The 27,548-nt window shown below is 44.4% G+C and overlaps 2 protein-coding genes across 3 annotated transcripts in view; both read right to left on the bottom strand.

The window, feature by feature from the left end:
* The window catches only part of LOC139160312 (laminin subunit beta-1-like), a 140,702-nt gene extending 135,108 nt beyond the window's left edge, over nucleotides 1-5,594 (bottom strand). Inside the window, exon 1 of the mRNA XM_070738054.1 lies at nucleotides 5,526-5,594. The gene's annotated coding sequence lies outside the window, so the exon portion shown is untranslated. The remainder of the gene's footprint in view (nucleotides 1-5,525) is intronic.
* LOC139160313 (uncharacterized) lies at nucleotides 4,039-25,391 on the bottom strand. 2 transcript variants are annotated; one of them, XM_070738057.1, is made up of 4 exons: nucleotides 25,024-25,391; nucleotides 22,291-22,388; nucleotides 15,178-15,275; nucleotides 4,039-5,937 (listed from the first exon to the last, which is right to left on the bottom strand). In XM_070738057.1, exons 1-4 carry the CDS (start codon nucleotides 25,170-25,172, stop codon nucleotides 5,647-5,649), a joined length of 636 nt encoding a protein of 211 aa, XP_070594158.1. In that variant the 5' UTR covers nucleotides 25,173-25,391; the 3' UTR covers nucleotides 4,039-5,646. The 2 variants fall into 2 exon arrangements, with proteins under 2 accessions (XP_070594158.1, XP_070594159.1); XM_070738058.1 differs by lacking the exon at nucleotides 22,291-22,388 and having other exon boundaries at nucleotides 4,874-5,937; nucleotides 25,024-25,323.
* Nucleotides 25,392-27,548: the final 2,157 nt, after the last annotated feature.

The following is a 27,548-nucleotide window of genomic DNA, read 5'->3' as shown; positions in this document are numbered from 1 at the left end:
CTTTGTCCGAAACATAGCTGATCAGCTCCTCAGCTGTGTTTCGGGCTAAATCATGACACTGAGCATGTGCGGAAGTGAAATCGCATGAGCGAACACGCGAGCAAAACATTGCAATGCGAACCCGTGGCAAAGGTCAGTGGAACCCTGTGTAACTGCTCCATAATTCCTTACGGAATTCTCTGAGCAGTTTACAATGTCCGCATATTGCTTCCAACAATCTGGCTCCTCCTTTTACCAACCTGAGAAGGATGGAAGGTTTTATTTATTTATTTATTTATTTATTCTTTGTCCAATATACAATACATATGGAAGAGAATAGACATTAAGTAATATATATAAAGATAGAAAGTGAAAAAGAAGAGAAGTAGATGGGAGGGAGAGAATATATATGATATAAGAGATAGGGAGAGAATATATATGATATATATATGATATATATATGATATATATATATATATATATATATATATATATATATATATATATATAGAGAGAGAGAGAGAGAGAGAGAGAGAGAGAGAGATAAGGAGAGAATATATATGATATATGATATAAAGAAAGGCAATTGGACAGGGGACGATAGGTACATCAGTGCACTTATATACGCCCCTTACTGGCCTCTTAGGAACCTGGAGAGGTCAATTGTGGAGAGTCTAAGGGAGAAATGTTGGGGGTTGGGAGTTGACACTATTGAGTCCAGTAATGAGTTCCACGCTTCGACAACTCGATTGTTAAAGTCATATTTTTTACAGTCAAGTTTGGAGCGGTTAATATTAAGTTTGAATCTGTTGTGTGTCAACCTTGAACCAATCAGAATTGAACTCTAGGCTGTGTGCAGAGTGCGTCTCTCCCCTGTAGACCTTTTAATAAGTATGAAAAACCTGACCCAGGATCTCTTTTTTTATCTGCCCCTCAATTCTGCACATTTTAAGGATTAGAAGTGAGGTTCAGAAGGCCTGGGGCCTGCTATGCGGGCAAGCCAACTGCTTCTATGTACCATATCTCTGCATGAGTCCCAGCGACCGGTCTTTTCCAGGTCCTGTCACTTGGCGGGGCCTTGGGGAAGAGCCTTCCCTGTGGGGGGCCCGGCCCTCTCGAATCAGCTCCCCCCCGAGATTCGTATTGCCCCCACCCTCCCTGCCTTCTGCAAGAGTCTAAAGTCTCATCTGTACCGTCAAGCTTGGGGCCATTAAACTCTAGCCCCTTGGCCGACGAGTGTATGTTTTGCTGTTTGAATGGGAATGGGTGATTTTAAATGTTATAAGGGTTTTTAAAGGAATTTAACTAAATTAATTGGAGTTTTAGATATGTGTTCTGCCGGCGTGTTTCAACCGCCCATAATTACAGGGTAATTAGTCCAGGAAGAAACACACCACACGATAAGAGGAAAACCCAAACGTTTTTATAAACAGAAAAACAGAAACAGCTCCCTTTTTAAATGTCAAAGGGATTTTCTGGTACACACAAGGCACAGGTTAAATGCAATCCAATTGCTCACCCAATAACTGGGAAATTGAGTCCAATTCTAAAGTCCAGAGAGTCCACACACAATCTTGAACAGCAGAAAAACCACGATCTTGACGAAACAATGAATCAGATAAACTGCCATGAGGCTAAAACATCAGGCTGCACTTTTATCTGTAGCACTAATTACAGCAACCCCACCCAACCACAAGTGGCCTCATTTTGTCTTGTAATAATCCTTCAGTTGTTGTCTCCTATGCATCACTCTACGCATGCGTTGATGTGTCATTAATTCTTGTTCAGAATCCAAGGATGATACAGATGATTGATCTCCTCTTGGGCTGTCTGCCAAACTCCCCTCTTCCCTGTCACTCACACTTCCTTGGTCAGAGGAGGCTTCATCGGCAGATTCCATCGGGAGCAAAACAGGCCTGAGGCATGTGGATGTTTCCCCCACATCCACCTGCACATTCCTTGGGGCAGGAGCTAGACCAGAGCTAACCACAACAGATATGTATATTGTATATTGTTTTTGATATGTAGTGAGCCACCCTGAGTCCTCGGAGAGGGGTGGCATACAAATCCAATTAATAAATATTAATAAATAAATATTTCTTCTCGGCCAACAGCTGGAGAAGTGGCTGGGAGAGAGGCACGTGCTAGCAGGAAACCAACTCAAGAGTTCCCAAATTTCTGACCTTGAAGAGCGGGGAATGCAACCACATTGCCAAGAGGAATAGGAAAAGTACCCTCTGCCCCAGCTTCCACTTTTAATATCTTTGGAGTGTGGGAATTAGCTGTTTCATCGAGATGTAGCTGTTTCAAGGACGCCTGCTCTTTCCATCAATCACATTTCAGTGTTCCATGTGTGGTTGTTGCTGGCACATCAAGTTCTTTTCTTGAAATGCCTGATGATGTGAGGGTGTGACCTTATCTCTCCACTGGTCTCAGCCCCCACTGATGGGATAATGAATGAAGCTGTAGCTGCCTATAGTTCAGTGTCACCTTGGAAATTTTTTTAATTTCATTGTTCCTATGCAAACACTCCATACCAGAGATTCCTACTAGTCAGTACTTGTTGTATTTCTGTTGTGAGTCTGAGGAAAAGGCCAGCATAGAAATCCAATTAATAAAATAATAATAATCAATAAATAAAATAAAATTTCTTCGCTCCCCCTTCTTTGTTTTCACAGCAGAAGAGAAGGGAGCACTCTGCAAAGCCAGAGCTTCAAATGCTGCAACAATTTATTTATTTATTGGATTTGTATGCCGCCCCTCTCCGCAGACTCGGGGCGGCTAACAACAGCAATAAAACAGCATATAATAATAATCCAATACTAAAACAGTTAAAAACCCTTATTATAAAACCAAACATACGTACAGACATACCATGCATAAAATTGTAAAGGCCTAGGGGGAAAGAATATCTCAGTTCCCCCATGCCTGGCGGCAGAGGTGGATTTTAAGCAGCTTACGAAAGGCAAGGAAGGTGGGGGCAATTCTAATCTCTGGGGGGAGTTGGTTCCAGAGGACTGGGGCCACCACAGAGAAGGCTCTTCCCCTGGGTCCCACCAAGCAACATTGTTTAGTTGACGGGACCCGGAGAAGGCCAACTCTGTGGGACCTAACTGGTCGCTGGGATTCGTGCAGCAGAAGGCGGTCCCTGAGATAATCTGGTCCGGTGCCATGAAGGGCTTTATAGGTCATAACCAACACTTTGAATTGTGACCGGAAACTGATCGGCAACCAATGCAGACTGCGGAGTGTTGGTGTAACATGGGCATGCCTAGGGAAGCCCATGATTGCTCTCGCAGCTGCATTCTGCACGATCTGAAGTTTCCGAACACTTTTCAAAGGTAGCCCACACATGTCTGCCCAACATGTGGCAGAACATTTTGTGCCCGTTTAGGCCTCACCAGCCACCTGCAGACACATCATATACAGCCCACAACCCATTAGATATCAAGGTCCTTCTAGAACACGATGGACAGACATCATTATCTTTGTTATGCACTTTTTTAAAAAAATGTATTAAATTGCTTATACACTACCAGTAAAAGTCCAAAAGTCACAAAGGGACCATAGTTCTCCACATCTGCCTTAGTTGATGGGTGCTTCCGTGCAAAGAAATCATCCCGTCTTCATGTCAACTCATATTGTGCCAATGTGATGTTATGGTTCTGTTCTAGCACCAAGACCCCCCAGAAATCAAATGCAGACCACCTGGCTTAAATAATAAGGGGTTTACTCTGTACAAGGAATATTTACAAGTAAAGTCTTTTCAAATGAAAATAAAGTCTCTAAATGGCTTCGCCTGGAAGAAATACTAATGGTAAAGCTAGATCTAAAACCCGAATTCTTTTTAGTAGGAATCACTATGGACAAATATGATAAAAGGCACAATACTGTATATTTAATAGTTCATCATTCTGACTGCAGCGAGATTGGCTTTCACTCAAAAAATGGAAAAATAAAGATATCCCCAGAGAAGATGAGATTTTATATAAAGGATTATCTTGTGCAGAGATGGACAGACTAAGGATGGAGCTAAAAGAGAAAAATGAAACAAGAGCATTTTGAAACATGTGATACATTTTAATACACCGGTCAACAGAAAAAAATCATCAGCCAAATAATATGTCTGTTTTATGGAGTTTGATGTGCTGATTCCAAAAATATGCTTAATTTTGCTCTTTCACATACATTTTCTGATATAGAAGCATTTTTATTATTATATTATTTCTACATTTTCAATGTATGTGGTTTTTCTATGTTATTCCCATAAAATATCAATATCAATATCAACTCAGTTCAAAACCATATCACAGGTTTGTTTTTTGGGGAAAATAGGAGGAGGAGGCTCTATTGGATTTATTCACTGCCTTGAGTTATTTGCAAAATAATAAAGGCAGGATACAAATAAATAAATGAAAAGTTCTGTAATGTTATGCATTTTATAAATTAATGAGGGGCTCTTTGTCAGGAGCAGCCTTCCCAAACATGGTCTCCCCCAGATGTAACTGTCAGTTGTTTTGGATGCTATGCAATATAAGCCGGAATTATAAATTTGTGATAAAGTTGGAGGTATGTAGAACTTTATTTATTTATTTTTGTTTCAAAAAAAAATAATGGATATATATTTAAGAAAAGAAGTAACCTGATGGAAATGTGTAAACTGGATTATCCATAATGTACTTGTCTTTTTGTCTTTTATGTTTGTTTTGTTTTTAACTGTATTAAAAATAAAACAAAAGACAATGAAACCAACAAGATATGGGGAAAATGGTACAAATGGATCCAAAATAGAAATGAGATAGAAGGACATTAAATATTAGAATACAGAACAATTAGAATGTATGGCAAAAAGAAATGCAAATAGAAATATTCAAACTAACTGACAATTTATTTATTTATATTATTTATTTATTGGATTTGTATGCCGCCCCTCTCCATAGACTCGGGGCGGCTAAAAACAATAATAAAAACAGCATGTAAATCCAATACTACAACAACTAAAAAACCCTTATTTTAAAACCAATCATACCTACAAGCAAACATACCATGCATAAATTGTAAAGGCCTAGGGGGAAAGAGTATCTCAGTTCCCCCATGCCTGACGGCAGAGGTGGGTTTTAAGCAGCTTATGAAAGGCGAGGAGGGTGGGGGCAATTCTAATCTCTGGGGAGAGTTGGTTCCAGAGGGCCGGGGCCGCCACAGAGAAGGCTCTTCCCCTGGGCCCTGCCAAACGACATTGTTTAGTTGTCGGGACCCGGAGAAGGCCCACTCTGTGGGACCTAACTGTTCGCTGGGTTTCGTGCACATCCACAGCTTTTTTCTATTTAGTTCACTATATATGCATGTATATATACACAAATGTACTTACTTTGCTGTTCTCTTTCTCTTTTTCATACTGAAGTGATTATATTTTATAGTGAAGTATAAAATATAAATACAAACTGTACTTGAAATGGGATATGATCTGTAAAGGACTATCAAGATGTTCTTTCTTTTATTGTTGTTGAAAATCATAAATAATTTTAAAAAAAATAAAAATAACTTACTTAAAAACAAAAGAACTCTTGGCCGTCTTCTAAGACAGGGTTGAGACACTTTTCCTCATTCAGGGTGTCTGCTTGGAAATAGCAAGATCCACTCGGCATCTCGGCATCCCGTGCACAATTGTCAGGCAAATTGCTCCCGTGTTTTTCTCTTGCTGCTAGAGTAGCAGCAGGTCCTAGAAGGGTTGATGCCAGGGGATGAGACCTGCTTCTTGCTGAAAGTATTGTGGAAGTAGCGGGTAGGGCCTTCAGTCCCATAGGAGTCATTGAGGTCAGGCGGTTGATTAGTGGCCAGGAGATAGAGGGCTGCATACTGGTGCTGCTTCCCCTGACGATGCATCGCACACAGCTGCTGCTGCCAGCTAGCCACTTGCCGTAAGCGGTGGGTGGTTACAGGACGTCCCAGCCAGGGCACCTGGATAAAGGTAGAAAAAGTGGAAGGTCTTAAGCATAAAACCTATCAGGAAAGAACTCACTCTGTATAGTCTGGAGCAGTGTTTCCCAACCTTGGCAACTTGAAGATATCTGGACTTCAACTCCCAGAATTCTCCAGCCAGCAAATGCTGGCTGGGGAATTCTGGGAGTTGAAGTCCAAATATCTTCAAGTTGCCAAGGTTGGGAAACACTGGTCTGGAGGACAGAAGGGAAAGGGGAGACATGATCGAAAGATTTAAATATGCGAAAGGGTTAAATAAGGTTCGGGAGGGAAGTGTTTTTAATAGGAAAGTGAACCCCAGAACAAGAGGGCACAATCTGAGGTTAGTTGGGGGAAAGATCAGAAGCAACGTGAGAAAATATCATTTTACTGAAAGAGTAGTAGATGCTTGGAACAAACTTCCAGCAGACATGGTTGATAAATCCACAGTAACTGAATTTAAACATGCCTGGGATAAACATATATCCATTGTAAAATAAAATACAGGAAATAGTATAAGGGCACAATAGATGGGCCATGAGGTCTTTTTCTGCCGTCAATCTTCTATGTTTCTATGTTTCTAAGGCAGTTTTGCTTTAGGCAATGATTATGTCCCAGGGATGGGTTACTCCTGTCCCAGGAGCGGAAATGGAGCTGCAGCTGATCAGTGGGTGGGCATGCACCCCTGGCGCAAGATGTGCTTCCTGCAGATGTGCGAGAAATGAAATCTCGCACAAGGGCACACACCAATTTTTGCTTATTTTTTGCTTCCGTGCATGCACAGAAACAAAAAACTGGGGAAATCGCCAAAATCTCACGTCCTCATGCGAGATTTTGCTTCCGGCACATGTGCAGGAAGCAAACCTCACGCCAGGCGCAAATGCCTGACACCCTCCCACGCACCCGTGCCCACTACCCGCCCGCCCACGCCCACCGCTCGCCCCCAGAGGCGTCCAGGTAAAGAAAGGTAACTGCTGCCCCTCACTGGCTGTACTTCATAAGAACATAAGAAGAGCCCTGCTGAATCAGGCCAAAGCCCATCGAGTCCAGCATTCTGTGTCACACAGTGGCCCACCAATTGTCCATGGGGATCTTGATCAGAAAGAGAAGGGAAAACCCTCCCTTTCCCTTGACCCCCAACAAGTGGTACTCAAGGGAATCCTGCCTGCCTCAACCAATATAGAGGCGTCACATGGACATCCGTTTCAATAACCACCGATACACTTGGCATCCATGAATCTGTCTAATCCTGCCTTGAAGCTATCCAGGCTGACAGCTGTCACAACCTCTTCTGGAAGGGAATTCCATAAGCCAACAACCCTCTGGGTGAAGAAATATTTCCCTTGATTTGTCCTCACTTTCTTACCTATGAGCTTTAGGGAGTGCCCCTTTGTCCTAGTATAGTGATCCCCCGATCATTGCGAGGGTTCCGTTCCAGGACCCCTCGCAATGATCGGTTTTGCGTGAAGTAGCGCTGCGGAAGTAAAAACACCATCTGCGCATGCGCAGATGGTGTTTTTACTTCCCAGCAGCGAGGAGCCGAAGATTGGGGTTTCCCCGCCGCCCACGCAAACTCCTCGCTGCTGCCGCGCCCGCCGCTCGCCCACCCTTCGCCCGGCCACACGCCGTTTGCTCGCTGCTCGCCCGGCCACCCGGGTTCGTTTGGCTTCAGGACATGCCGGCGGCAACGTTTTAAAACAGCCGCGCGGCTTCCCAACTGAGTCCCGAAGTTCGCCTTTGACTTCGGGACTCAGTTGGTAAACCGCGCGGCTGTTTTAAAACGTCGCCGCCGGCATGTCCCGAAGCCAAACGAACCCGGGTGGCCGGGCGAGCAGCGAGCGAAGGGCGGGTGGCCGGGCGAAGGGCGGGCGAGCGGCGAACGGCGGGCGAGCCGGGCGAACGATGGGCGAACGGCGGGTGGCCGGGCGAAGGGCGGGCGAGCCGGGCGAAGGGCGGGCGAACGGTGGGCGGCCGGGCGAAGGGCGGGCGAGCGGCGAGTGGCGGGTGTCCGGGTGAACGGCGGGCGAGCGGGTGCTGGGGGGGGCTTCGCCCTCCCGCCAGCAAGAGGGGGAAGACCCAGGGAAGCCGCCCAGCAGCTGATCTGCCCGGCGCCATCTACGCATGCGTGCCCATAGAAAAAAAGGGCGCGCATGCGCAGATGGTGTTTTTACTTCCGGGTTCAAAAATCACCATATAGCCGTTTCGCAATGATCGGGAGCGCAATACCCGGGGGATCACTGTATTGTGTGATAGAGAAAATAATTTTTTCTATCCCATGCATGATTTTATACACTTCAATCAAGGCATCCTTTAAACGCCGTTTTTTAAGGCTGAAGAGACCAAGGTGTTGCAACCTGGTTTCATAAGGGAGGGGCTCCACCTCAACTTCCAACACTGGAGATTGGATAACCACTTGTCTGAAATGGTATAGGGCAGCGATGGCGAACCTTTTTTTGGTTCGAGTGCCAAAAAGGTGTGTATGAATGTGCTAGCAGGCGCGCTCGTGAACACACCCTTTCCCTCCCTCCTATGCACTCCCTCGCACTGCCCCAGAGTGCAAAAAACAGCACAACAGGCAAACCGGAAGTCTGTTTTTCTGAACTTCCAGTTTGCCCGTTGGGCGTTTTTTTGCACTCTTGTGCTTCCTCCAGAGTGCGAAATGGTCTTCCGCAAGGCTGAAAAACAGCTGGCTATAGTGTGTGCATGCCCTCCAGGCATAACTATGGTTTCACTTCATGGACTAGTACTTGATTTATAACAGTTCATGTAGTAACCATTCAAAGTTAAAGTAGTACTTTAAAAAGTGACTTATGACTGTTTTTCACTTATAGGGGTGAAAGCATCCCTGTGGTCATGTGATCAAAGTTCAGCCATTCCTCTCTACAGTACTTTGGTACGACCACACTTGGAATACTGTGCTCAGTTCTGGGGGCCCCAATTTAAAAAGGACATTGATAAACTAGAGCAAGTTCAAAGGAGAGTTACAAGGATGATGAGTGGTCTGGAAACCAGATTACTTACGGGACCGCCTTCTGCTACACAAATCCCAGTGGTCGATTAGGTCCCACAGAGTTGGCCTTCTCCAGGTCCCGTTGACCAGACAATGTCGTCTGGTGGGACCTACGGGAAGAGCCTTCTCTGTGGCGGCCCCGGCTCTCTGGAATCAGCTCCCTCCGGAGATTCGTACTGGCCCCACCGTCCTCGCCTTCCGCAAGACACCGAAGACCCATCTATGTCGCCATGCATGGGGCAGCTAGATCATGCCCTCTTCTTCTCTGACCATTAAATGTTATGTGTGGATGTGATTGAATAGACTGACTGTTTCTTTATATACTGTAATGGGATTTGAGTTTACTGTTTTTAACCATTAGATTTGTACACATATTGTTTGTATTGCATGTTTTGAGCCGCTCCGTGTCGTCAGAGGGGGCAGCATACAAGTCTAATAATAATGATAATGATAATAATGATGATAATAATAATAATAATAATAATAATAATAATAATATCCTATGAGGAATGATTAAAGGATCTAGGGATGCTTAGTCTGCAAAGGAGAAGACTGAGAGGAGACCTGATAGCTGTCTACTAATATCTGAAGGACTGTCACAGAGCAGAGGGATCAGCATTGTTCTCATTAGCACATGGAAGGACTAGAAACAATGGGATGAAACTGCAAGAGAGTAGATTTAGATTAGATATCAGAAAAAACTTTCTAACAGTATAAGGGTGATAAACCCGTTGAACAGCTTGCCACAGGAGGTGGTGGGCTCGCCTTCACTGGAAGTCTTCAAACAGAGACTGGACAGTCATCTTTCTGGGATGGTTTAGTGAATCCTCCATTGAGCAGGGTGTTGGACCCAATGACCCTGGAGATCCCTTCCAACTCTATGATTCTATGATTCTATGATTCTATGATTCTATGATTCTATGATTCTATGATTCTATGATTCTATGATTCTATGATTCTATGATTCTATGATTATATGATTATATGATTATATGATTATATGAATCATATTTATGACAGTCGCAGTGTCGCAGGGTCACGTGATCCCCTTTTTGTGACCTTTTGACAAGCCAGTCATTGGAGACTCCAGATTCTCTTTACAACCGTGTTACTAACTTAACAAATGTGGGAAGAGAGGTCGTAAAAGGGGGCAAAGTTTAAGTTTAAGTTTAAGTTTAATCAGATTTGTATGCCGCCCCTCTCCGCAGACTTGGGGCGGCTCACAGCAATAACAATACAATGTAAAACAAATCTAATATTTAAGTTAATTTTAAAAAAAACACTACAAATTAAAACCAATCATACATACTAGCATACCATGCATAAATTTTATAAGCCTAGGGGGAGGGAACATGTCAATTCCCCCATGCCTGACGACAGAGGTGGGTTTTAAGGAGCTTACGAAAGGCTAGGAGGGTGGGGGCAACTCTGATATCTGGGGAGAGTTGGTTCCAAAGGGTCGGGGCCGCCACAGAGAAGGCTCTTCCCCTGGGTCCCGCCAAACGACATTGTTTAGTTGATGGGACCCGGAGAAGGCCAACTCTGTGGGACCTAACTGGTCGCTGGGATTCGTGCGGCAGAAGGCGGTCCCGGAGATATTCTGGTCCAGTGCCATGAAGGGCTTTATAGGTCATAACCAACACTTTGAATTGTGACCGGAAACTGATCGGCAACCAATGCAGACTGCGGAGTGTTGGTGTGACATGGACATATTTAGGAGAGCCCATGATAGCTCTCGCAGCTGCATTCTGCACGATCTGAAGTTTCCGAACACTTTTCAAAGGTAGCTCCATGTAGAGAGCATTACAGTAGTCGAGCCTCGAGGTGATGAGGGCATGAGTGACTGTGAGCAGTGACTCCCAGTCCAAATAGGGCCTCAACTGGTGCACCAGGCGAACCTGGGCAAACGCCCCCCTCGCCACAGCTGAAAGATGTTTCTCTAATGTGAGCTGTGGATCGAGGAGGACGCCCAAGTTGCGGACCCTCTCTGAGTAACCGTTTTGCTTAGCAACACCAATGTTGGGCTCAATTGTGGTCACAAGTCGAGGACTACCTGTATTAAGCAGGACATTTAACCTGGATTCATTAGAGAGTGAGATTTGCAATATTAACAGTTGGCGGAGGCACCTCCCTCCTCGCTTTGCTATGGCAGTTATCACTTATGGTGGACAAGGGAACTATTGTCCTCACTTCAGGTTAAAAGGAAAAGAATCAAACTTCCTGACAACGCGTACAATTCGCTTCAGTTTGGATTTAAACAATGGTATCTTTCTCTTCAGCCACAGGTATTAATTAACATAGCAAAGTCAGGAAGGTCTAAAGAATGACTCCGGCAGTACTAATTGTCACTGCTCCGTTTCCTTTTGCCAGTTGAAAATTCCAGACCTTTCGCATTTCTTGTGCCAAGAAAATATATGATTCAAAGTGCCATTAATACACTTCTTTCCCTTGTTATCGTTGCACACTCATTCAGCTATTTTTTTATTTTATTTTATTTTTTATTTTATTAATAGAGTTGAAAGGGACCGTTAGGTCATCGAGTCCAACCCCCTGCCTGAGCAGGAAACCCTACAGCACCCCAGCCAAATGGAAGTCCAATCTCCTCTTGAAGGTGTCCAGAGTTGGGGAGTTCACCACCTCCCCTGGCAGGCAGTTCCATTGGTTGATCGCTCTGACCGTCAGGAAGTTCTTCCTTATTTCCAGGTTGAATCTCTCCTTGGTCAGCTTCCAACCATTGTTCCTCGTCTGGCCCTCTGGTGCCCTGGGAAATAAAGAGACCCCCTCCTCACTGTGGCAACCCCTCAAGTATTTGTAAACTGCTATCATGTCCCCTCTAGACCTTCTTTTTTCTAGGCTGTCCATGCCCAGTTCTCTCAATCTCTTTTCGCAAGTCTTGGTTTCGAGTCCCCTAATCATTTTGGTTGCTCTTTTTTGCACCTTCTCCAGAGTTTCGATGTCTTTTTTGTAGTGAGGTGACCAAAATTGGATGCAGTACTCCAGGTGGGGTCTGACCAGGGCATAGTAGAGTGGTATTAGTACTTCCCTGGTCTTGGAGTGTATTCCTCTGTTGATGCAGCTTAGGATTGAGTTGGCTTTTTTGGCTGCTGCTGCACATTGCTGACTCATGTTTAGTTGATTGTCCACCAAGACTCCAAGATCTCTTTCGCAGTCACTACTGCTGAGTGGGGTATCTCCCAGGCTGTATGTATGTCTAGGGTTCTTTTTGCCGAGGTGGAGGACTCTGCATTTGTCGGTGTTGAACCTCATTTTGTTGGTATGGGCCCACTGTGATAGTCTGTCTAGGTCTTCTTGTACTCTGAGCCTGTCCTCAAGGGTGTTGGCTACCCCCACCAGCTTGGTGTCATCTGCAAATTTTATTAGTTCCCCTTTTATTCCCTCGTCCAGGTCGTTGATGAAGATGTTAAAGAGTACAGGACCCAGGACAGAGCCCTGTGGTACTCCACTGTCTACTTTTTTCCATGTGGATTTGGTGCCGTTGAGGACAACTCGTTGGGTGCGGTTGGTCAGCCAACTGTTTATCCATCTACATGTGTAGTAATCTACTCCATTTTTTTCTAGTTTGTGGATTAGGAGATTGTGGTTGACTTTATCGAAAGCCTTACTGAAGTCCAAGTATATGAGGTCCACTGAGTTGCGTTGGTCAACTGACTTGGTTATGGTGTTGAAAAATGATATGAGATTGGTTTGGCATGATTTGTTTCTAATGAATCCGTGCTGGCTATTTTTTTTGGACGTCTATGACAGATTTGAGCTGAAGTTGTACCAAAAGCTGCTCATAGTCTAAACCAGTGTTTCCCAACCTTGGCAACTCGAAGATATTTGGACTTCAACTCCCAAAATTCCCCAGCCAGCGAATGCTGGCTGGGGAATTCTGGGAGTTGAAGTCCAGATATCTTCAAGTTGCCAAGGTTGGGAAACACTGGTCTAAACCACAGGTGTCAAATTCAAGGCCCAGGGTCTGGATCTGGCCTGCAGGATGCTTAGATCTGGTCCACGGGACCTCCCTGGAAACAGTGGACTGGCCCGTGGTGCCTCTACCATGGGAAATGGAGCTCGGGAGGGTTGCGTGTGGCCTTCCCAAGCTCCGTCATTGTCAGGCCGAGGCCATCGGTTGAGTTAGAGACTTTGACCTGCCACAAGAAGAGTAGTACTGTGGGGATTGGGAGGGGTGGTTGCATGAGTGGGAAAGATACTAGCCACAACAAATTCCTTCCTGAAGATTCAAGGTCATCCTTTGTTCAGCACCAGCCGGAAGTACAGAGGATGACCTTGGGACATGCAGACAACGGGACTGGTCCACATGATGAACTTTGGGTGTGGGGACGAGGGATGAACCTTAACCTGGTTGGGGAACTATAGGAAAAGTTAGTTGACCAAAAAAAATATTTAAATATTTAAATATTTACATTACAGTCAAATATGTTAGCAATCTTTAGCTATCTTGTTATTCTTTATTATTCCTTTTTAAAAAGGGGGGGGGGAATACTGGACATAAGTGTGAAATTAAAACGGCCAAGACTAACGAATTAATATAGAAAATAATAGTTTGAAAGCTGTAGTTGCAATGCCAACATGTAGGTTAGCAAATTTATGTTTGCTTTACTTTCTTTTGTCTTTGTTCTCTATTTGTCTTGTCTTCTTTTTAATGTTAATAATTAATAAAGATTTTTTTTTAAAAGGAAAAGTTAGTAACCCCCAAAACCTTACCCTTAGACTATCCACTGTTGACCTCTCCCCATTCCTAAGAGGTCAGTAGGGGGGTGCATAAGTGCACCAGAATGCCTTCCGTCCCCTGTCCTAATGTTTCTCTTTTACTAGTATCATTTATATAAATATTATTATATCTTTGTATACCACCAATACGTACTTGAGAAAACAAACAAATATTGGTTTTACTACAGTTGTAACCAACATGGTTCTGGTTAATAAATTGGAACTTGGAAGAAGGCCAAGGTTTGGCCTCTTGATTTATTTCTTGGATGTTTATTGGGGCACAGCCGAAAATGGACCTTGGGAGCCTGTTTTCTCTGGCAGAGTGCTTGAGCAACCACCAGCCCCCCCCCCCCCACCATAAGTTATGTCAAATTGGTCACATCCACCACACCCATGCCCACCACGGCCCCCCAAGATCAAACACAACCCTGATGCGGCCCTCAATGAAATCGAGTTTGACCGTTGGTCTAAATCTGTACGTCCAATTTGGAGCTTTTAGAAATTATTGAATACAAACCGCTGTATTAACTGGGGATAGCGTGAGTTATAGTGCTACCCTAAATGACTGCTATCCAGAGTTTTAATTTTGTTTTTATCCGAGTCCGAAGATAAAACCTCAGCAAGAAAAAGCAGAGCCAAAAAATGACACGGAGTGGTTTTTCAACAAGATGAAAAACAAAGCTTAAATCGAGTTGTTACTGTTGGGTTTCACCACTCTAACCCATGCTTACACTGTCTTGTAGACACATCTCTATGGTCAGATTGCAAATAAACTGACGACAAAAAGGGGCATGTACTCTGCAAACTATATAAGCAGTGCTGAGTAGATGACTCCTCCCCTTTTTTTCTCTTTTTTGGCCCGCTGAGCCTTCTTTCCACCTCCTCCTCTCTTCCTGTGTGCTCCATTGTCGTCAGCTGAGGACACATGTGTGAGATCAATTTGAAGGCATCCTCACACATGGAAGCAGCCAGAAGTTATTAATATGTACTGGAATATAAGCATTTATGCCTGCATTCTGTAAATGCATGAATCAACAGAATTGTAAATAAAGATTTCAGTTTATTTCATCTTTGTGAAGGAGTGATCATTTTTTGCTAACAAATGGGATTGTAAGCCACACAATTGATTTCTTGCCATGCTGAATCCATTGCAAATTAAGCCAGCTGAACTCTGCTAATACTAATAATATTAATAGCAACCAATTACCCAACAGTTACACTCCTTCTAACTTAGGGGTCCCCATCTTGGTTTTTTGCTTCTGCGCATGCACAGTTTTTGGCACCCATGCATAGTGCATGAGGAAGCGAGCCAACAGCGAGGTAAGTCAGAACCCATTCCCCTTGAGGGGAATGGTTTCCATAGGGTATTCTGCCCATCCATCATGTGATGATGATTTGTGACCTTCCTAGCCAATTTCCAATAAGCTCAATCAATCAATCAATCAATCAATCAATCAATCAAGGCCTTGTTTTCTCATCAAAAGCATCCTTCTCACCTGTTCAGATAATGAATGGCCTTTTGAACTTGCTGTCATCTCGTGTCGGTACTTGGGTTCTTCATGAAGGGCCCTCCACACTTCCTCAGCCCCCGTATCTGTGTGGCAAAGGAAATGATATTACTTAAGAGCAACAAAGATGATTAGGGGAATGGAGGCTAAAATATATGTTTGTTTATGTTTATGTTTGTTTATTTAGATTTGTATGCCGCCCCTCTCCGCAGACTCGATGAGATGATAACATAGAATCATAGAAACATAAAAGTCTGACGGCAGAAAAAGACCTCATGGTCCATCTAGTCTGCCCTTATACTATTTTCTGTATTTTATCTTAGGATGGATATATGTTTATCCCAGCCATGTTTAAATTCAGTTACTGTGGATTTATCTACCACGTCTGCTGGAAGTTTGTTCCAAGGATCTACTACTCTTTCAGTAAAATATTTTCTCACGTTGCTTCTGATCTTTCCCCCAACTAACTTCAGATTGTGTCCCCTTGTTCTTGGGTTCACTTTCCTATTAAAAACACTTCCCTCCTGGACCCTTTAACATATTTAAATGTTTCGATCATGTCCCCCCTTTCCCTTCTGTCTTCCAGACTATACAGATTGAGTTCATTAAGTCTTTCCTGATAAGTTTTATCTTAAGATCTTCCACCATTTTTGTAGCCCGTCTTTGGACCCGTTCAATTTTGTTAATATCTTTAATTTAAATGTTTCGATCATGTCCCCCCTTTTCTTTCTGTCCTCCAAACCAGTGTTTCCCAACCTTGGCAACTTGAAGATATTTGGACTTCAACTTCCAGAATTCCCCAGCCAGCATTCGCTGGCTGGGGAATTCTGGGAGTTGAAATCCAGGTATCTTCAAGTTGCCAAGGTTGGGAAACACTGCTCCAGACTATACAGATTGAGTTCATGAAGTCTTTCCTGATACATTTTATACTTAAGACCTTCCACCATTGTAGCCTGTCTTTGGACCCGTTCAATTTTGTCAATATCTTTTTGTAGGTGAGGTCTCCAGAACTGAACACAGTATTCCAAATGTGGTCTCACCAGCACTCTATACAGATGGATCATAATCTCCCTCTTCCTTCTCGTGAAGTTGCAGGAACTGGGTATGTCTAGTTAAAAGAAGGACCAAGGGAGAGGGAGTCAAATTATTCTCCAAAGTGCCTTGTCAGGCCGAAGCCATCGTTTTGAGTTGGAGACTTTGGCCTGCCATAAGTAGAATAGTACCATGGGAATAGGGGAGGGGTAGTTGCATGTGAGGGTAAAATACTAGTCCCAACAAATTCCTTCTGGAGATTCAAGATCATCTTTTGTTCAGCATGATACGGAAGTCCAGGGAGGATTGTGGGCGTTAAAAGAACCGGACTGGTCCATGTGATGAACTTGCGGGTGTGGGGACGAAGGATGAACTGGGTGGAGAACTGTAGGAAAAGTTAGTATTGGGTTAACTACAGTTCATATCCAACATAGCTCTGTTAATAAACCTGAACTTGGAAGAAGGCCGAGGTTTGGACTTCTTGGATGTTAATTGGGACGCTGACAGAGATTTGCTCTTTGATGCCTGGTTTTCATTTCCATTCTTATTGGGCTCCAGCAGAAAAAGGACATTATGGCCTCCACTTCTCAGCCCAATTCTAGGTAAAGTCTTGTAAGGAAGAACAGAGGCCCCCAAGAGCTGGAAAGTTCTCCAAAAAGAGAAAGAGCACCTAGATAGAAGCTGCAATCTTTGCCCAGAGGCCAAAACACTCTTCTGGCTGCCAAAAGACTCGGGACCGAGACAAGTTAAAATACTGCAGGCAGGGGCGTGCTCCCTTTCATCTCTTTAATTGCACAAATATTAGGCAGAGAGCCAGCAGATGCTGCGTTACCTATTATTACATTTCTATATTAAGATTAGTTGGTGTAGTCTGTCAAGAGAAAAGAGAAAGCAGAAGATTTATGGTCAATGAGAGGCAGGTTTCCTCGAATTCTGCATTTCCCAAAGTTCGCCAAATACCACACGTACAAGATCACGTCCTTGTACTCCAAGCTGGTTACCTACACAGATAGTTCTCACCTTACAGCATTACAGATAGTCCTTGCCATACGACATATTTATGGGACTGTCTTCTGCCACATACCTCTTAGTGACTGACTAAAGCCCACAGGGTTGGCCTTCTCCAGGTCTCATCAGCCAAACAATGCCGAATGGTGGGGCTATGTGGGAGGGCCTTCTCTGTGATGGCTCCAGCTCTGTGGCACCAACTGCACCCAGAGACCCCTACTGCCACCACCCTCATAGCCTTCTGGAAGGCTGTGAAAACTTAGCTCTGCCTGCAGGCCTGGGGCCGTTGAATAAGACCAACTAGCTCTGGCCAAGAAGAAATGAATGTTTGTTGTATGACTGTTTTAACTGTTTTATTGTTGTATGCGCCCAGAGTCCAAAAGGAGTTGGGCGGCTTATAAATTTATTAAATTAAATTAAGTTAAATTTAGTGGCAGTTCAAAGTTACAACAGTACTGAAAAAAGTGACTTATGACTAAGGTGATCAGACATCCCACTTTTAAGGTGACCAGACATCCCAGTCATGTTTTTTCCTAATCTGTCCCACGTCCTGAACCTTTTCAAAAATGTCCCGATTTCTCTCTCTCTCTATGGTGACTTCCTGTGTACTTCCTGTGTCTCCCAGGTTGTACTTCCTGTGTCTCCCAGTACTTCCTGTGTCTCTCTCATCGCAGAGAGGTGAGGGGGTCTCCCAGAGAGAAAGGGAGGGAGGATGATACTTTTGAAGAGTGTTCTGAAACTTCAAATCGTGCAGAACGTGGCCACGCGAGCTGTCATGGGTCTTCCCAGATACACCCATGCTTCTCCAACACTCTGCGGCCTACATTGGCTGCCAACTGTTTTTTATATAATGGGATTTTAGCTTACTGTTTTTACTATTAGACTTGTATACATATTGTTTGTATTGCATGTTGTGAGCCTCTCCGGGTCCTCGGACAGGGGCGGCATACAAGTCTAATAAATAATAATTATTGTTATCTTGCACCCGCGTGCACCCCAGTGTATTTTTGCTTCTGTGCATGCGCAGGAAGCCAAATCTCACGAGGGAATGCGCACACGCATGAAATTTTGGCAATTTTTTTGCTTCTGCGCATGCGCGGAAACAAAAAATAGCTGAAGTCTCACGCGTATGTGTGTCCCTTAACAAGATTTTGCTTCCTGTGCATGCACGCAAGGTACCGTGTTTCCCCGAAAGTAAGACAGTGTCTTACTTTCTTTTTACCCCCAAAAGCCCCACTATGTCTTACTTTCGGGGTATGTCTTACATTGGAAAAAAATTGAAAGGGTCGCGTTCCCGAAGGCATCTCCCCAGAGTCCAGAAGGGCAGCCGCGGGACAGGAGCCTCGTGAGCCCTTTTCCAAGTTCAACCTCAGGGCTCCAAGCGGCGTGCACGCGTGGAGCCACAGACGCGTGTCGGGGAAGCATGTGTCTGGAGAGGAGGAGCCGCTCTGCGCAGTTGGGCAGCCCCACCTGCCTGCCGGAAAGGAGGCGGGCGAAGGAGGGCGCAGCTCCGGCCGCTCGCCTCGGAGCTGGTCGGCCTCGCTGGCCGCTTGCAGCCGAGCCTCGGCAGGACTCGGTTGCTGGGACAAGCGCCTTCGCTGCAAGCCGCCGCCCGCTTGGCTCGCTTTGGACCAGCGCCGTCCTTCGCTTTGCCAAGCCGGGGAAGAGGCGGTGGCGCCGAGGCGAAGGTGAGGGGCACGCGGGGAGCTTGGAAGTGATGTCATCAGGCTTCCCCCCCCGGCAATACCCCCGTGTTTCCCCGAAAGTAAGACATATGTCTTACTTTCGGGGTACGGCTTATATTAGCCGACCCCCCTGAAGCCCCCGATACGTCTTACAATCGGGGGTGTCTTACTATCGGGGAAACAGGGTAGCTGAAGCTGTGTGCATAGCGCACTGATAGCAGTGGTAATAGGAATCCGCCTCGGTTGTAAAATGGGACAAAACTCACTCAACAAATGTCTTATTTAACCATGGAAATTTGGGGCTCGGTTGTGATCGTAAGTTGAGGATTACAAGTAGCCAGTAATGGGCAGCCAAACTTTTTACTGCCACACTGTAGGTGTGGCTTATTTTGTGGGTGTGGCTTAATGGTCATGCGACTAGGTAGGAGTGACTTGCCGGCCATGTGACTAGGTGGGAGTGGCTTGAACGATCATCATCGTTCAAGGGAACTGTTAAGTCCTCGGCTTATAACCTTACCAGTGTCGCTCGCTGGGGTGACAATTTGCTTTGTGTTTCCCACACTCTCCTTCCTTGGTCAGCCCCCCACCTGAGGCTGGGTGGCTAGGAGAACGGGTGCTGCCAGAAGCATAAATGCTGCCAGGACCGCCTTCTGATTGCACCTCAGGCGGGAGGTGGCAGCGTGAGGCTGGAGGGGAGCCGAGCAGGAGAGAGGGAAGCTCGTCTGAGGCCAGGAAGGAGGAAAGAGGAAAAAAGCAAGGAGTGCAGATGCAGCAGCAGCAGGGGGGGAAAAGGAGAGCCAAGCCGAGACCAGTAATCCAGGAAGTGAGCCTTCTCCAGGTCCCGTCAACTAAACAATGTCGTTTGGCGGGACCCAGGGGAAAAGCCTTCTCAGTGGCGGCCCCGGCCCTCTGGAATCAACTCCCCCCAGAGATTAGAATAGCCCCCACCCTTCTTGCCTTTTGCAAGCTCCTTAAAACCCACCTCTGTCGTCAGGCATGGGGGAATTGAGATATTCTTTCCCCCTAGGCTTCTACAATTTATGTATGGTATGTTTGTATGTATGATTGGTTTTTAAAATAAGGGTTTTTAGCTGTTTTAGTATTGGATTGTCGCATGTTGTTTTTACCACTGTTGTTAGCTGCCCCGAGTCTACGGAGAGGGGCGGCATACACACCCAATAAATAAATAAGTAAATAAAATAAGTGACAGCTGCCGATCAGCTGGAATTGTGCACGCAGCTTCGTTTCCGCCAGTGGAACTGCGATCCATCCCGTCCTGCCTGCTGCCCACCCCTGCAGGTAGCCCCAAACTTATCACTACAATTCAGAACAGAACTTTCATTACTAAGCAGTGGAGTCAGTGAGTTGTGCCCAATTTTGCAACCTTCTTGGCTATGGTTATTAAGCAAAACACCTCTGCTGTTAAGACAGTGCTTTTCAATTATTTTCTGTTACGCCCCTGCTTAGAAAGAAGTAAACATTTTACGTGCCTCCCAACTCTCCAATCTGGGCCCCGATTGAATTTTAGTGTTAATACTTATTATTTTACTCATTAGAAGCTGCAAGCAACCTATTGGCTGGGGAAGGCTGCTCTACCCACTTACCTGGGAGTAAGTCACACTGGAGTCAGTGGAGCCTGTTTTAGGTCAGGCATGGGGGAACTGAGATACTCTTTCCCCCTAGGCCTTTACAATTTTATGCATGGTATGTCTGTATGTATGATTGGTTTTTATAATAATGGGTTTTTAACTGTTTTTAGTATTGGATTATTGTTATATGCTGTTTTATTACTGTTGTTAGCTGCCCTGAGTCTGCGGAGACGGGTGGCATACAAATCCAATAAATAAATAAATAAATAACCAAGAACAACAAGAACCCACAGAGCCGTCCTGCCCCGCCTTGGCCACCTTCTCTTCTGAGCCCGGAGTAACGTGCAACTGGAAAAACACTCCCCATCTGGGGGAATTGATCGAGAGGGACCACCCATGTTCCCCAGGGTTCGGCATTGCTACATGCCTCCTCGGGCGGCGCACCCCACTATTTGAGAAGGACTACACTAAGCGGACCTTGCGGTTGTTAAGTGAATCTAGCTTCCCTCATTTACTATGATTGCTCATGTGACCCTATGACACAGCAACCACTATAAATGGGTTGCCAACTGCCTGAAATTTGACCACATGACTTCAAGGATCCTGCGAGAGCCATTAAGGGCAGAGCCTGATCATAAGTAATGCTTTTCAGATCTAATTTTTGTATTTTGTATTTATTAATTAGTGGTTCTTTTTTTTTTTTAATAGAAATTTTATTTTTCTCCAACATAGAATGAAAAAACAAGGCATACCGTAAGTACAAACACTAAACCATGCTTAAACTAAAACATATATAAAAATATTTTTCTTTTTCTATTAATCATTCAGTGGAGGCTTGTTTTCTTCCATTATAAAAAACATTCTATAGAACTTACGTAATATTATCAAAATAAAGAAAAAAACCTCAAAAACCAACAACCTTTTTCCCATCTTACATTGAAAAATTGCATCAGTATAAACAATATCAGACTCTATATTATGCCCATCTTAATTCAAACTTTCATTTCTACATTAGATTAATTAATTCAATATCAACTCACCCAGTAATTACTAGAGGTTCTGTATATATCTAAAATAGAACAAAAGTAGTTCTTTTCATATATCACATAAACTATATTAGAAAATTCTATATGTTTAAATCAGTATTTCCCAACCTTGGCAACTTGAAGGTATCTGGACTTCAACTCCCAGAATTCCCCAGCCAGCATTGCTGGCTGGGGAATTCTGGGAGTTGAAGTCCAAATGCCTTCAAGTTGCCAAGGTTGGGAAACACTGGTTTAAATTCTTATTAATAAATGAATTTGTGTTGCATCATTATATAGTGCTACCACCAATTCCTATCTTGCCATCTGGCTAAAATTAGTGGTTCTTGTATGCCGCCCAACTCCCCAAGGACTCTGTTCAATCGTAAACTTTGAGCAATTGTTAAATGAATGGTTGTAAATCGAGGACCACCTGTAATCTGTAATGGTCATGAACCTTTGCTTCCATGTTATTATACCCCAAAAGAAATGAAGGAGAAGAGCAAAGAAGATTCATCGTCTTTTAATGACGCCATGATCCCTTGAGAGATGGAGTCTGGGCAACTGAATAGAGAATGGTGTTTTCGGGTCGGATGCCCTTCCTGTCGCCAATGTGGAGATATATTCTGCAGATATATTCGCATGGTGCCCAAGGAGAGAAATACCTGTCTCTACTAGGATTGAACTCACAGCCTCCCGATTGTGAGGCAAGAGCTCCACCTATAGGCCACCACACCACGCTTTCTAAAACAGAAAATGCCTTACCGATACCAGCCACCAGCAGACGCCTCATTCGTGGGCTAATTGGTTTCTCTTTTGTAGATGGATTCAAAAAATAGGAAGCTTTTTCAGAGCCTAAGAGTCTAGGGAGGAAGAAAGAAAGACAGAGAAAACCAGAGTAACAAACATGGCTCCTCAAAATTGATAGGTCTTCCATCACTGGAGGTTTTTAAAAAGAAACTGGACAGCCATTTGACAGGAATGGTATAGGGCAGGGGTAGGCAAAGTTGGCTCTTCTAAGACATGTGGACTTCAACTCCAAGAATTCCTGAGCTACCATGATTGGCTCAAGAATTCTGGGTGTTGAAGTCCACAAGTCAGAGAATACCCAACTTTGCCTATCCCTGGTATAGGGTAAGGGTATCAAACTCAAGGCCCATAGGCCAGGTGTGGCCCAGGGGGTTCTTAGATCTGGCTAATGGGGCCACCCTGGAAACAGCAAACGACCGGCCGACAGTGCTTCTAACAGTGAAAATGAAGTCTGGAGGGCCATTTTCAACCACGACACCTTTCTGCAGCCCTCTGCCAGTGAAAACAGAGTTCAGGGGGGGCGTGTATGCGCCCACCAGCTCTGTTTTTCTTGGCAGAGGGCTGCAGGATGCCATTGTGGCTGAATATAGAGCTCGGGAACCCATTTTCATTGGCAGAGCGCTTGGGCCACCACAGGGCTCCCCCGACATGAGAGACACCAAGCTGGCCACGCCCCCTTTGTCCCCCCTCTGAGGTCAAACACAACTCTGATGCGGCCCTCAATGGAATCAGGTTTGATGCCCCTTGTATACAGTGTCCTGATTGGGCAGGGGGTGGGACTAGAACAGAGGTGGGTTCCTACCAGTTCTAACCAGTTCTTTAGAACAATTATGTAACCAGTGAGGAAGTCACAGAGCTGGTTCTGTCAGTGTCGGTCCATGGGTGCCGCCATCTTTTTTGGGGCTTCTGCACATGTGCAGAAGCTAGCTTTTGCTTTTCCGCATGCGCAGAAGCTTGGTTTTCAATATATACAGCACGGAAGGAAGTGAACCGACAGTGAGATAAGTGAGAACCCACCCTGGACTAAAAGACTTTCAAGATCCCTTCCAGTTCTTGCTATTCTGTTTTCTAAAGCAGGGATCCCCAACCTTTTGGACCTCAGGAACCACCAAGGTCATAATTTTAAATGCCAGAGACCCTGATTCATAATTTTAAATCCTGCAGACCATTAATATGAATTTTTTTAAAAAATACACTAGTAAAATAATGATCAGAGAACTTCCATTTTATTCATATGAAATGCACCTTTAACATAACAAAATTATAATTATTTAATCATAACAAAACCTTGCCCCAAATTCCAGATAGCAATGCCATTGTGCTTTTGGGCTGCCTGGATTTTGGCATCCCAAATCTGGCCGCCCTAGTAAGGTGATAGCTCTATCTGATCGCTTTAATCAGGAGACCGTGCTGCAGATGCTGTAGACTGGCAAGTATGCCACATTCTGGTTGTTCACAAGAGTGTCTTGCTGGTGGCATAGCTTGTGTCCTTTCCTTAAAATTCCCAGCATTCCTAATATTCCCTATTTTAGGCACTCCGTAAAGATCTATCCTTGGTGGTTAAAATGTGGTTAGAACGCCATATTGCAGGAAAGTCTCAAAATGGGTGAGCAGTGTGGTCGGGCGGTAGGAAAAGCAAGTAGGATGCTTGGCTGCATAGCTAGAGGTATAACAAGCAGGAAGAGGGAGATTGTGATCCCGCTATGTATAGAGTGCTGGTGAGACCACATTTGGAATACTGTGTTCAGTTCTGGAGACCTCACCTACAAAAAGATATTGACAAAACTGAACGGGTCCAACAACGGGGTACAAGAATGGCGGAAGGTCTTAAGCATAAAACGTATCAGGAAAGACTTAATGAACTCAATCTGTATAGTCTGGAGGACAGAAGGAAAAGGGGGGACATGATCGAAACATTTAAATATGTCAAAGGGTTAAATAAGGTTCAGGAGGGAAGTGTTTTTAATAGAAAAGTGAACACAAGAACAAGGGGACACAATCTGAAGTTAGTTGGGGGAAAGATCAAAAGCAACGTGAGATAATATTATTTCACTGAAAGAGTAGTAGATCCTTGGAACAAACTTCTAGCAGACGTGGTTGGTAAATCCACAGTAACTGAATTTAAACATACCTGGGATAAACATACAGTATATCCATCCTAAGATAAAATACAAAAAATAGCATAAGGGCAGACTAGATGGATCATGAGGTCTTTTTCTGCCGTCAGTCTTCTATGTTTCTATGAAAGCTCTGTCCACAGCCTGAAGTTCAATCCAGACCGGCTCAAGGTTGAATCAGCCTTCCCTAACACTTTCTGAGACAGGTAAAAGAAAGATCCAGAGTGGTGGGGGACATCATTCATTCATTCATTCATTCATTCATTCATTCATTCATTCATTTTTTTAATGCCACCCTTCTCCTTAGACTCAGGGCGGCTTACAACTTGTTAGCAATAGCACTTTTTAACAGAGCCAGCATATTGCCCCTATAATTTATTTATTTATTAGATTTGTATGCCACTCCTTTCCGTAGACTCGTGTCCTTATTTTACCTACCTCGGAAGGCTGAGTCAACCTTGAGCTGGTGATGAGATTTGAACCACTGACCTGTAGATCTAGCAGTCAGCTTTAGTGGCCTGCAGTATTGCACTCTACCTGCTGCGCCACCTCGGCTCATTATGCTACTTACCCATGAAGGTACTCTTGATAGTCCAACAGGGGCTTGCTTGAGACTTCCTTCTTCTGGTTCTTTTGCAGAATCCAACTCCCAGACCTTCTGAAGTCGTGAGAATCTCTGGTTTGTCCTGAAATTGCCGACATACAATTTGAATATGCCATCTTGCTTCCTTGATAGAATAAGGAGCAAAGAAAGAAACCAGGACGAGGTTGAAGTCTTATGGATTCATTTCCTTCTAAGGTCCCGTTTCAATCTTCCTCTCTGCCATCCACTCTTGACCATTCCCTCTTCCTCCCCGTTATTTGTTTGTCTGTTTTCACTACAACTAACTTCCTGGATTCTGACTCAAGCATCTGATCTGCTGTCATATCATGGCATTCGGGTTCTTTATGTTTCCTGTTTGGGCATCACCATGGCATCATTAATTTCACTGGCTTATGACAGACATCAAGGCATTCCTTTGAGGGTGGCCAGTGGCCAGGTGAACCTAAAGCGGAATTCATATGCTCATTTGTCAGAAAATTTAAATATATGCAGGGGGAATTATTTACAAACTGAAATAAAATCTGGGTGCAGTAAAAACTACATTTACCAGACAATAAATCATTTTGAGTTAAAAGCAGCATTTCAGACTACAGTGATACCTTGTGTTACAAACTTAATTGGTTCCGGGATGAGGTTCTTAAGGTGAAAAGTTTGTAAGATGAAACAATGTTTCCCATAGGAATCAATGGAAAAGCTATTAATGCGTGCAAGCCCAAAATGCACCCCTTTTGCCAGCCGAAGCGCCCGTTTTTGCGCTGCTGAGGCTCCCCTCCATGGGAAAGCCCACCTCCGGACTTCTGTGTTTTTGTGATGCTGCAGGGGAATCCCAGCAGGGGAATCCCAGCATCACAAAAATGAGTACTTTGCTGGCAATGGAAGTCCGGAGGTGGGGTTTCCCAGCGAAGGGAGCATCAGTGAAATCTCAGCATCGCAAAAACACTGAAGTTCTCGGAACCCCACCTCCGGACCTCTGTGTTTTTGCGATGCTGCGATTTCACTGAGGCTCCCCTTGCTGGGAAACCCCACCTCTGGACTTCCGTTGCCAGCGAAGCGCCCGTTTTTGCGCTACTGGGATTCCCCTGCTGGGATTCCCCTGCAGCATCACAAAAACATGGAAGTCTGGAGGTGGGGTTTCCCATGGAGGGGAGCCTCAGGGGAATCCCAGCAGTGCAAAAATGGGCGCTTTGCTGGCAACGGAAGTCCGGAGGCGGGGCATCCCAGTGGCGGTGGTGGGTTTGTAAGGTGAAAATAGTTTGTAAGAAGAGGCAAAAAAATCTTAAACCCCGGGTTTGTATCTCGAAAAGTTTGTATGATGAGGCGTTTGTAAGATGAGGTATCACTGTATATCTTGCAGACAATTTGGCCACTATCAGACCTTGCTGAAATTATTAAATTCAATTTCAGGGAACTCACTTTTATACGAAAGTGCACATACATTAGCCTGCATTGTAATGAAGGGGTTTTTTTAATTACAAATTTTATTTACATATATAAGTACACAATAACAATACAAAAAACAATACAGTACAATACAGTACAAATACATAAAATTAAAAACATAATGGGAAGCGGGCGAATGAGCAGCAAATCTGTATAGTAATATGAAACTATGTGTATTCTCTATAGCCAATTATAAATGACTTAATAGTCTAAATTACTCATTATAAAAGATAGTTAAATTAACCAAGAATTTTTTTTAAAATGTTATAAAAAGTTATAGTATTCTTAATCGTTATACATATCTTTATCTCCTTTATGCAATAGACTTTTGCACCAGGTAAATTTCTTTTACATAGTTAAGAATTTAAGGTTAGTTTAACCGGTTTGTTCTGTTTTCAAGCCAGAGATAGAAAAGATCCCAGCAAATGTAAAATTGGGATTCATTGTTATTTCTTAGTTCTAATGTTAATTTGACCATTTCAGCGCAATGTCTAATTTTCTCTGATATTAGCTCTTCCTGTGGTATTTCTTCACTTTTCCACATTTGGGCGAAGGCTATTCTGGCTGCAATGAAGGGTTTTTTTAAAGATTAAACGAGGGCTTAATTCTAATTGCACAGGAATGATTTCATCAGCCACTATCCTATACAACAGCCAGGGATATCCATGAGATATGTGTGTTTTTTTTTAATGAAGATGGTGACTGATAATGAGAGATCCCCCGATTATCGCGAGGGTTCCGTTCCAAGACCCCTCGCGATAATCGATATTTCGGGATGTAGTGGTGCGGAAGTAAAAACACCATCTGCGCATGCGTGCCCCTTTTTCCATGGCCGCACATGCGCAGATGGTGGAGTTTGCGTGTGGGCGGCGGGGAAGACCCGGGGAAGACCCAGGGAAGGTTCCTTCGGCCGCCCAACAGCTGATCTGCTCTGCAGCGCGGCAGCAGCGAGGAGCCGAAGATGGGGTTTCCCCGTTGCCCAGGCAACAGGCAAACCCCATCTTCAGCTCCTCGCTGCTGCCACGCTGCGGAGCAGATCAGCTGTTGGGCGG

The sequence above is a fragment of the Erythrolamprus reginae genome, chromosome 2 (assembly GCF_031021105.1).
Source record: "Erythrolamprus reginae isolate rEryReg1 chromosome 2, rEryReg1.hap1, whole genome shotgun sequence".
Classification (NCBI taxonomy): Eukaryota; Metazoa; Chordata; class Lepidosauria; order Squamata; family Dipsadidae; genus Erythrolamprus; species Erythrolamprus reginae.
This window is presented reverse-complemented; position numbering and strand designations above follow the sequence as displayed.

Excerpts from the sequence above, each read along its gene's own strand:
- LOC139160313 (XM_070738057.1), bottom strand. The coding sequence starts at position 25,172 with ATGGCATATTCAAATTGTATGTCGGCAATTTCAGGACAAACCAGAGAT. Across the intron at positions 22,389-25,023 it reads TATCAAGAGTACCTTCATGG|ACTCTTAGGCTCTGAAAAAG; the intron begins GTAAGTAGCATA and ends CTTCCTCCCTAG. Across the intron at positions 5,938-15,177 it reads GCCATTCATTATCTGAACAG|GTGCCCTGGCTGGGACGTCC; the intron begins GTGAGAAGGATG and ends ACCTTTATCCAG.